Source organism: Pelophylax lessonae (assembly GCF_965119305.1).
Source record: "Pelophylax lessonae genome assembly, chromosome: 2".
Taxonomy (NCBI): Eukaryota; Metazoa; Chordata; class Amphibia; order Anura; family Ranidae; genus Pelophylax; species Pelophylax lessonae.
Window position 1 is genome coordinate 629,061,491 of NC_138769.1, and position 10,966 is coordinate 629,072,456.

The 10,966-nt window shown below is 40.1% G+C and overlaps 1 protein-coding gene across 1 annotated transcript; it reads left to right on the plus strand.

Moving 5' to 3' along the window:
* Nucleotides 1-290: 290 nt before the first annotated feature.
* On the plus strand, nt 291-7,406 carry RASL11A (RAS like family 11 member A). Its single transcript, XM_082246543.1, has 4 exons — nt 291-481; nt 2,622-2,678; nt 4,051-4,130; nt 6,805-7,406. The coding sequence occupies exons 1-4, from the start codon at nt 361-363 to the stop codon at nt 7,270-7,272; spliced, it is 726 nt and encodes a 241-aa protein (XP_082102669.1). The 5' UTR covers nt 291-360; the 3' UTR covers nt 7,273-7,406.
* The last annotated feature ends 3,560 nt before the right edge of the window (nt 7,407-10,966 follow it).

Here is a 10,966-nt window from a genome sequence, read left to right on the forward strand (position 1 = left end):
CAGTGGGCATGCAGAGGAATGCGGATCTCCTCCAGTATGAAGGACGGCAGGTGTCAGAGGGCTCCATAGTCCCCGTCGGGTCCCCCGGCTGTGTATGTGATGACGATCGGCGGTGGTGACGTCATTGCACGTCATACTAGTCCATCCTCCGGGCCGCCTTCATCGCCTTTCCTGGAGATGAGAGTGTGTGAGCGGATATATAAGAGGAGGAGGAACACCGGCTGGAGATCAGTGATCACACACCGCTCAATCCCGGACTGTGTACATTATAATACCGGAGACTGATCCCATCCCGATCCTCCGGATTCCCCGCACATTGGATGCATCGCTCAGTCTGACTCCTCCGGGATCTCTCCTCCAATGCGGCTACCGACCATGTCCGGGAACTTCCTTCTAGCGCCCATCCCGGAGACCGCCGACTACTTCACCGTCCGGGACATCAAGATGGCAGTGATGGGGGCCGGGGGTGTGGGCAAGACCGGTAAGTACCTACCAGGATCACCCATCACTGGCATGTCACCGGCGATCCGTGCTATTCTCTCTATATATCCTATAGGAGAGATCACATTACAGGAGATGATGGGATCGATCATCATTGTTATCTGTATTATTATTATTGGTATTTTATCTATATCACATACAATCTTCTAACTTGTCATCACCATTCATACCCAGCTAGGAAGATCTCCTATTTATCGATCATCTTTAGTAGATGATTGATTTCTGCATGCAGTGGATGTGCCAATAATTATCCCCCATTCTCAGCAATCAATACCCAGTCTAGGTGTATGACGTCATAGCAGATACAGTACACATTGTGCACAAACTTTATTGTCTGCTAGCCATGTACAATACAACTTATAAGGACCAGCATTGCAGCACACCAATTCTTAGATGCGATGATGGCTGCATCGATTTTCTTTTTCAGCCCCCCCCTTTATTTTCACCCAGCTATCTGGCCAGTAAATCTGTTGCTTTTTTAACAGAACAAGCTGTCCTGCAGATGTAGGAGTTCGGGGGTTGAGACAAACTTTTTCCCACTGTCAGGGGTGCTTATAATAATCAGCATTTATTTATATATATATATATATATTTATAAAAAAAAGAAGAAACTATTTTTACAGATGATTACCGCAAACTATTACTTCACAAGATACATTTTAATATAAAGTATTTTTTGTGATATTATATATTTTTATTATTGTTTATTTTTTAAAATAATTTATATAATTTTTATATTTTTGTGTAGGGGGGGCCTTTTGTCAGGGGGCCCAGGGCAATTGTCCCTCTTGTCCCCTTATAAATCCAGCACAGGTTCAATGTAACTGCGTAAAAAGTGTAGCCGCCACATCTAATGATTGTTGAGCTGCAATATAATAAATATTTGATTTTAGGTTGAATACTTCTTTAAAGTTATATTGTACATGGGTACATGTAAAAAATGAATGCAGCCACTATATCTCATGATTGGCAAGTTGCACTATATTGGGTTTATTACCGCTTTACTGTAAATGCCCCCCATTGCCCGCCATTCCAGATGTATGTAAAAATCCATTGGATTATAACATTGCTTGTGGATCAAATGTTTATAGTGGGTTTATCTGGGGTTTTGTTAGACTTCCCATATACAACATACATGTTATCGGGATGCAGCACACGGCAAGGTAGTGTTATTTTTTTTTTGCAATGAATACACATGGGCGATTCTTGTCGTTTCCAATGGTCTCCGGTAGCCATGTGCTAACTTTATTAATACCCTGCATCCGATTAGAACCTATTTTTTCTGTTGGGTTCTTACAGACAATTCATTGATCTGATATCCATCCAGTGGTGTACAAAGTTGAGTCCCCTCTCCTTCAGAATTTTCTAAAAGTTCCTTGAGGCATTTATTTGTAACAAGTATGCCGTTTTATTATTTTTTTTTGTTTTTATATTTCATATTAGGACTTTTGAATTTCCTGGTCTGCATACTTGTTGCAAATTTGTGGCTGAAAGTATTGAAACCTGAGGTTCAACATGACAGCCAATCAGTGAGCATTTTTAGAGTGTCAAGCAATGGCAGCCCCCATATTTCTCTTATGACAGGTTTAAGGTTGCACACCCTCTACTGCGGATGACAGTTTGGGGGGGGGGGGATTTACTAAAACAGGAGCAGACAGAATCTGGAGCAGCTGTACATAGTAACCAATCAGCTTCCATCTTCAGCTTGTTCAGTTAGGCTTTGAAAATGAAAGCAAGAAGCTAATTGGTTGCCATACATGGCAACTTCAGATTCTGGCTGCTCCAGTCTTAGTAAATTCACCTCTTATTCCGGTGTTATAACATATGTGGTCCACACTACTGAATCCTACAACTGACAGGAGGCTGGCCTTGGATGTAACACATACACTATTAGATACAGTATAACAATTTGCCTTTATTTTAGAACTTTAAATCAGGAATTTTCTACAAACATGGAAGAGATGCAGAATATAAACTCCTAGGAAGCAGTTCATTTCTAACACTCCCTTTCCCTTTCATCCAGTTATATGAATTCCTCATTTATATTTATGTGATATTTTTCCTTTGTGCTATATTGTACATTATTGCTAAAATGTTTTTTTTTTTTTTTGATCTTTCAGCTATGATTGTTCGATTCCTTACTAAAAGATTCATTGGAGACTATGAAAGCAATACTGGTGAGTTTTTATTTATTTTTTGCCCGATTAAAGCGCCTTTAAACCCCAAAAAAACATATATAATTTATTGCTTCTTTCTAGTCCTTATATGTGGTGGCTTCAGTAGTTCCCATTTTCAGTTTTTTCCCCTTATTTCCACTTGGTGGTCCTGCCAGTAACACACGTAAGGGGAGATTTACACTCAGAATCTGGCAGAGCTGTGCATGGTAGCCAATCAGCTTCTAACTTCAGTTTGTTCAGGTAAAGAGGTTGTAAACCTCAGAAAAAGAAAAACCTGAAAGACAAAGGTATAATGAGTTGGTATGCATCGCATACTAGCTCATTATGAAATACTTACCTTAGAACGAAGCCCCCACTCACCTGTAAAGTCGCAGACATTTTCGTCCATCCTACTTTCTGGTTCGCGTCCTCCTGCCATCTGATTGGCCGGAGGCGCAATTACATCACTCCCGTGCATGCGCGCAGGAGCCGCTGTTCATGGCACTGAGCTCTGAAGGAACGGCAGAGCGCATGCGCCAATGACGTCATCGGCTGCATGCAATGTAAATATTTCCTGAACGGTGCAATTTTAGGAGATATCTACAGTACCTATAATTCTTAGCTTACCTATAGGCACAAGTCATTAAGGGGGATTTGCAACCCCTTTTGCTCTCTCCAGTTTTAGTAAATCTCTTCCTTCCTGTCCTAGAAGTAAAGATATAATACAATATATATGTAAAGTCGCTGTACTGTAGTCTTTCCAACCTTTTGCTCCCAGAGGAGCCCTAGAAATAGGGTTCTGATCTTGGGGAACCCCTGCAAACACAAGATCATTATGGTCAGCAGGAAACCTTGGTAACCCTTACATTGGTGGTCAGTGGCAGACAGCTAAAAAAATCATTGGTGTCATGAAGCTGGCTCTGCCAAGTGGTGTTGGCACCATAACTATGCAGACATTATCAAATGGGAGCTCAAAGAACCGCAGTTGAGAATGGCTGTCTATAGAGAAGCAGCACTGTCACCATGTTGTCTTCTGATTTGGACCACAAACATCTTCTCCTCTCTATGCAATAGGAAGGAGGGGTTTTGTAGTTCACAGAAGGGAACGGGAAGGCTGATTACATTGTGTCAGACTTCAGTTCAGTGCAGATGAAGTTACAAATACATTGGAGGTCTGGTAGGATCAACATTATTGTATTTTTCTTGACTTGAAGAAAATGTACTTGGACTGAAAAAAGAAAACGGATGCAGCCACCACATCCAAGGACTTGTGAGCTGCAATATGTTACATTTTTTGTTATTGTTTTTAGATATATTTTAAATTGTAAATTGCCACCAATTCCCATTTTGGCATTTTCCTGAATATGGCTTTTTTCTCTTTTTTGTCAAACAGGAAACTTGTACTCCAGGCTGGTGGCTGTAGAAGGGGAACATATGGCTTTACAGATCCAGGACACACCAGGCTATGTTAAGGTGAGACTCTTACTGCATGTATCACATGTACAGAATATTATTGTCTGCCGGGTGAGATAACATCCGTCTGACTCATTCCTAGCATGTATACTGATTTTCAAAAATGTGTCATTCTTATGTCTCCAGCCCCTGTAAAATCTGTTTTAAGATGATAAATTATAGAGACCACATAAATGAGTCACTGATTCCTATGACTCAGCTCTCATAACAGTATGACAGACACTTGCAAAAAACTATAACCTAAGGTATTCAGATTTGTGCTATGCAAATATGTAAATATATCCTTTTTTTTATTATTTAATTAAGAGCCCATTTACACTAGGAACTGCATGTGAATCGCATAGGAACACTGTGCTGTTCCTGTGCGATTCATATGCTGTTCCCTGCAGTGCGATTTAATCCCATTCTTTTTTAATGGGCTAAAAATCACACCACACCGCACTGCACCAATGTAGGGCATGCCCTACTTTTGGAAATGCTCTGCAACTGGATCACATAGTACTTTTGTACCACACAATCCACTGCGAGCAAGCACACTGCTTTTGCGACCTGCGTTTGGGGGGCTGACACCCGCTGCAAATTGCAAGGGCAGTGTGATAGGAATGCGGTGCAGGAAACTGGCACGGAAACGCAGGTCTCCCGCACCGCATTCTAGTGTGAACGGGTCCTAATATGGAATCAGGAGTTTTAAACAACACCTCCACCCAAATGTATGTGAAAATGTTATCTTTGCTGCCCAAATGTAAAAATGCATTTTAATAAAATTCCTCTGGTGATCTCTGCCTCGGGCAACCACAGTGTGAGCAGAGGGGGGAAGATTGTCGGAGGAACTTCTAGTTATTGGGATTATGCATCATGCTTCATTTTACATAAAGACTGACACAATTCTCCAAACAAATTATTTGTAGCACACCTCTTTTGTGTATCAGTCCCATGCACAAGCTACATTTCTCTTTTACAAGTATGCTGTTAAAGGAGAAGTATGGCTAAAGCTCTTTTGGCCATACTACTATGAGTCACAGGAGTGCATTTCATTCTGAACTCCTGTGATCTATATTCAGCTGACAGCAGGCTAAAGCCCTCTGTCGGCTGATGTCACAAACCCGGTCCAGCCTCTGGAAGGATCCCGGCAATAATGTCAGAATCCACCCAGAAGCCTGACTGGCAGCTGGCTCAGCCTCGCTGCGCGTTTCTGAGAGCCTAAGCCAACTGTTTCCGCCCCCCTCCACCTTCCAGTGCTCCAGTGAGCGCTGGAGGGGCAGAGCAGAGAGTGGTGAATGACAGTCATTGCTCTCTGATCACTGAAGACTGAGAACAGAACGATCAGCAGTCACATGATCTCTCAGTATTAGAGCCAGCGGGAGACAGCTGCAGCATTGGATCACTAGCAACTAGCAACACTAGCCCATATATTATGGGCAGATTATCTGGGTTCCCAGCCCCACCCACTTTACATAATCATTCCAAAGGAATCTACCTCTCCCTATTGGATTTTTCAGTAATGTTACATTGTAGTTTTTAACCCTTCCCTACATGACTAAACAAGTGTGCTTTTATTGTTTGTGACCCTGATAAAGAGATCTCCCGCTTCCTGTTGGGGTGAAGGAAAGGAGAATCTTTCTAGTGGGGTTACAGACAGCAATAAAAACTCAATAAAGTAAAAATAACCAAAATCAGTGCATATTGAGATGTATGTATATATATATATATATATATATATATATATATATATATATATATATATATATATATATATATATATATATATAGAGCAATACAAACTCAATATAGTAAAAAGAACCAAAATCAGTGCATATCGAGATATATGTGTATATATATATATATATATATATATATATATATATATATATATATATATATACGTATATATATATATATATATATATATATATAGCACATATAGCACAGAGAGAGAGACACATATATATGTGTGTGTGTTGCAACCCTTCCTCAATCTAACTAAAATGCAAAAGGTTTGTCTGGAATAAGGCTAATCAAAAGCCAACATTTTTATTTTTGTTTTTCGATAGACTGTGGGGGGGGGGGGGGGGTGTTAGAACCCTTGTCAGGTTTTTGAGGTTGTCTGTGACTCAACTGTTGTTACGTTCTCTGTTTCTCTGAAAAGATGGGAAAAAATCCAAAGTTTTAAATTGCCATGAGAACAGGAAATTTTTCAGTACATTGTTCCAGTGAGAGTTACAGATGAACTGGCCAAAATACCCTTAGTGGGTGGTCTTATCGGCCCCCTCCCTTCTGATACCCCTTTGATTAAAAAATTGAAGAAGCCAGGCAGAAAATTGTTGGCCATACAGCATGTACATCCAATCAGATGCAGCTGCTGCTTAGATATTTTGACAGCTGGCAGGTTGGAGAGATTGTCTCTCACTTTCGATTGTGTATAGATGACCGGAAGTGAAGGTAATTCTCCCTAATAAACTTTGGCTGGCAAAAAGTGTTTTTTATCCATTCCTTATTCAATCTGAAGCCAAAAAATAAATGTAATCCTATATATATCCCTATTACTCATTTGCTCCTCTTTCTTTATTGCTGTATAACAGAATGTTGGTAACAGATCACATAAGTATCTAGCTGATCAGTCTATATAAATCTGTCAGATCTTGGGTTGTAAATCCTTTTTTCTTTTTTTGCACAGGTGGAAGATGACGCATCTCAGGTGGCAGACATGCTGCGTTTTATTCAGTCATCAGAAGGTTTCCTCCTAGTGTACTCTATCACAGACTTAAGGAGCTACGAGTACATCCGTCACCTCCACCAGCACATCCGGAAGGTGCACTCAGACTCTAAAATACCAATTATTATAGTAGCCAATAAAGGGGACCTCCTTCATGTCAGACAGGTCCCTTCAGATTCGGGAATCCAGCTGGCCAATGAACTGGGCTGCTCCTTTGTGGAGATCTCCACCAGTGAAAACTGTCAGGACGTTTGTGATGTGTTCCATCACCTGTGTAAAGAGATCAGCAAACTGCAATCCACCAGCACCGGAGAGAAGAGGAGAGGCTCTATAATGCCAAGACCAAGGTCGCCTAATATGCAGGATTTAAAGAGACGGTTTAAACAGGCGTTATCACCAAAAGTAAAAGCTTCCTCTGCCATGGCATAGTTTGCATTCCTACAGGAAAGAGACTGTGTGTTTATTTTTTTATTTCAGAATAATTTATTTTTTTTAATGAATATTTTGATGTGTATATTGGCATGCCTACTGCCTACACCAAATATATATTTATTTAAATATTATCCTTTGGTTTTCTGTGTCCTGGGCTTTATAGGGAACTAATATACCTGGTCTGGGCTTTGGTAATTTAGAGTAAAGGGAATGTGTTTGCAAATACTTTAGAACATACCATTGAATTTCTGAAGTTGGGGAGCGTGACATCTTTGTAAATCAAAGGCAAGGTCATTTATAACTAGTGTATGTGAATTACAAAAAATACACACCCAAACACACTCTATTCTTTCTAACCTGAGCAGTCTGAAAATGAAAGGCTGATTCTCCCTTTCCAGAAAATAGCCTATGCAGTCAAGGGGCCCCAGTAGGTATTAAAAAACTGTGCAGCGTTGTAAAAGGTTCTTTAATTTTATTGCCTGTAAAGTATCTGCATTGTATATGTGTGGTGGCAAAGAAGGTGGGCTTTTATGCCTACAGAATGCTTATGTGTCCATGGATGGCCAGAGTTTCTGTGCTGAGAGCGCACTCCCAGCCCAGTGACTGAGTTGGCATAGACAGCTCTTATATTTAGTAATGCCAGCCCAGTGATTGAGCTGGCATAGACAGCTCTTATATCTTGTAATGATCAGGGGTAGCAGGACAGGCCTCTGATCATTTGACCACCATATAATGGGGTGGTCACGTGATTGCACAGTCTGTCTCCCCCCTCCTGGGCATAAAGATCCAGGTAAAGGGATGCTGGGGTTGCGTGGGAAGGGGTTGGGATACCATTTCTTGCAGGCAGTTTCTTTTATAATTTAAGGCCAGTTTTACTTTAAAACTGCAATAACTGGAGTCCATTACTCAAAACCAAGACAAAGATGCTACCTATGATTATCAGTTGATTTCTACCTGTCATATTTTTGTATTGGCTGTTGGATAAACCTATGTCTTCTATGTTCTTGTGCGCAACAAAACTTATTTTCAATATTTGTTAGTTTGCATAGATAACACACAGATAAACCCACCTCCCCTCGCTTTTTTGGGACTATTGGTATAGATATTTTCTAACATGCTTGAAGCTCACGCACTGGGACCTTTGCTAATTTTCAGTTTGGTCTGTATCTGGGAAAAATCACCAAAGATGGGGTATGCAGTGACATCTGGCCATTTTATTGGTACAATGAGGACCTGAAGTTTTAAAACCGTAAATTTGATTTTTTTTTTTTTTAAGTAAAGCTCAGAAAAATGAAAGATCTGACAATCTGGGGACCCTCAATCACTGTTCAGATATTCGCAAACAAAAAACTCTACCTGAAGCATCCTTTTTTTTTTAAAAAAATTTATTACGTAGGGCATGGTCATTGAACAAAACCAATTATTATCCACATGATGATGATCAAAACGATTGTACTTCTCATAGTGATATATATTACATAGTTACATAGTAGGTGAGGTTGAATAAAGACAATAGTCCATCCAGTTCAACCTGTGTAGGTGTGTATGGCTGTAATCATCTCACATACCCCTGAATGTTCTGATCCTTGAGATGCACGTCCAATAGTCTTTTGAAAGCCACCATACTACCCGCAGAAACCACCTCTTGTGTTAGAGAATTCCACAATCTTGTAGCCCTAACAGTAAAGAACCCCCCACGTTGCCTGAGGTTAAAACGCTTCTCCTCTAATCGCATTGTATGCCCCCGAGTCCTCATGCAATCCCTTCGACTAAACAGCTTTTTTTCTAAGCTGAGATCCCCATTGAGATATTTAAAAATTGCTATCATGTCCCCCCTCAGGCGTCTCTTCTCCAGGGAGAATAAATCTAGTGATTGTAGACGCTCTTCATAATCAAGGTCCTCCAATCCCCTAATTAGTTTAGTTGCCCTTCTCTGGACTTTCTCCAGCTCCAACACATCCCTTCTGAGGACTGGCTATATATATAGACTCAAACAAAAGAAGTTTGACCGCACTAAGATGAAATCAATGATATCTTTATTCCTCATAGACAAATCCATACAGACAGTGCATTAGAAGACATGTCAGGTTGACGTGTTTCACGATACAGAGGATCGCTTACTCATTATGAGTAATGATCCTTAGGAGGAAGCGATCCTCTGTATCGTGAAACGCGTCAAACTGGCATGTCTTCTGATGCACTGTCTGTATGGATTTGTCTATGAGGAATAAAGGATATAATTGATTTCATCTTCTCTGAGTGCGGTCCAACTTCTTTGGTTTGAGAATATTTCTGGATGGTGGATCTGACCTGCACCGGAATATTTAGCCTCACCTGAGTGGCTCTCCTCTTCATTTCTCGATATATATAGACTAATAGGGTACCTTCATCCCATATACATGGCAAGGGGGAATTTTTATGGTACCGTAAAAATTATATTAAACACTTGGAAAAAAAAATAAATAAATAAATACATAATTATTTATTACAGAATTGGTAGAAAAATTCAGTTACAATGCATTTGTGATTGTAACTGTCTTTTTTACCAATTTTGTAATAAATAAATCATTTGGTTTTATGCAGGTGCTTAATCTAATCTTTACGATTCCATAAAAATCCCCCTTGCCCCATTCTCCCCCCCCCCCCCCACACACTTTTCATTTTCCCTGCTCCCTTAGTTTCTTCTGGCACACGTTGCCTTAGCATTCACATGATAATGATGGTGATCATTTTTATTTCTCATTCTGCAATGTGTGTTGCCTGGTTGTCCTGTTTATCCTCTTAGCACAAGTATACAGAAAAGTACTTCTGACTTTCCTAAAATGTATACTTGTTTTGGGGCAATCACTCACAAATTTTGAGGCATGCATTTCATATTTTCTAAAAAAGATAAGCAATTGCAGCCTTCATATTTCTTTAGTAACAGATTTGACTTTAATTATAGAAGTATGGGTTGTGAGATTCAGGGTGCATTCTTGGAATCTAAGAAAATGATGGCTTTCAATCAATATTGATATATATGTGTATTGGTGTTCATATCAGGAACCAGGAACATACTGGGCTTGCAATTATTGATCAAGGTGGTTTAGGAAATAATCCAAGGGAATTGCAGTAATGGAAGAATGACAGTTTTGGAGTTACTGGCCATACATGCAGTACGCAAACACTTTGTCAGATGATTTGGAAAATCTATCTACCAATTCCATGTTGTGTCAGAGTTTTTCTATAGTGTGTGAAAATCTCTACAAATAATGCTGAGGGATTCAATAGGGTAAACATAGAGCTGCTAATCTCTATGCTGAAAACTATAAGCCTCGCACATGACCAGACTGCTGTAAATCAAAATAAGAAAAAACGTAGGGAAGGGGACTAAATGCTATTTTTTTTCCACTCATGTTTTTATGATCTGCATCTGTGACATCTCCATGATCCTCTTTGCTGTCCTATGCTTCCCTCCAGCTCTCCTATCTCATGTGCTTTTCCACTGAAATGTATGAAGGAAAGAATGAGCTTCGATCAGCTGCTGACCTAACTGTTTTTATAACCAACTTTATAAGCACCCAATACCTTCTACTTTGATCACTTGCTAGTAGGTTAAAGGCAGAAGTCATGGCTGAACCATGGAGACCGTCATTGCTGTCCTATCCTTCATTTTTTTTCTGGTTGCATTTCTGACCCTTACCCATACCTC

Bases quoted from the DNA above. Each gene is read 5' to 3' on its own strand.
- RASL11A (XM_082246543.1), top strand. From the start codon at position 361: ATGCGGCTACCGACCATGTCCGGGAACTTCCTTCTAGCGCCCATCCCG. The intron at 482-2,621 runs GTAAGTACCTAC...TTGATCTTTCAG, and splicing joins CGGGGGTGTGGGCAAGACCG to CTATGATTGTTCGATTCCTT. The intron at 4,131-6,804 runs GTGAGACTCTTA...TTTTTTGCACAG, and splicing joins ACACACCAGGCTATGTTAAG to GTGGAAGATGACGCATCTCA.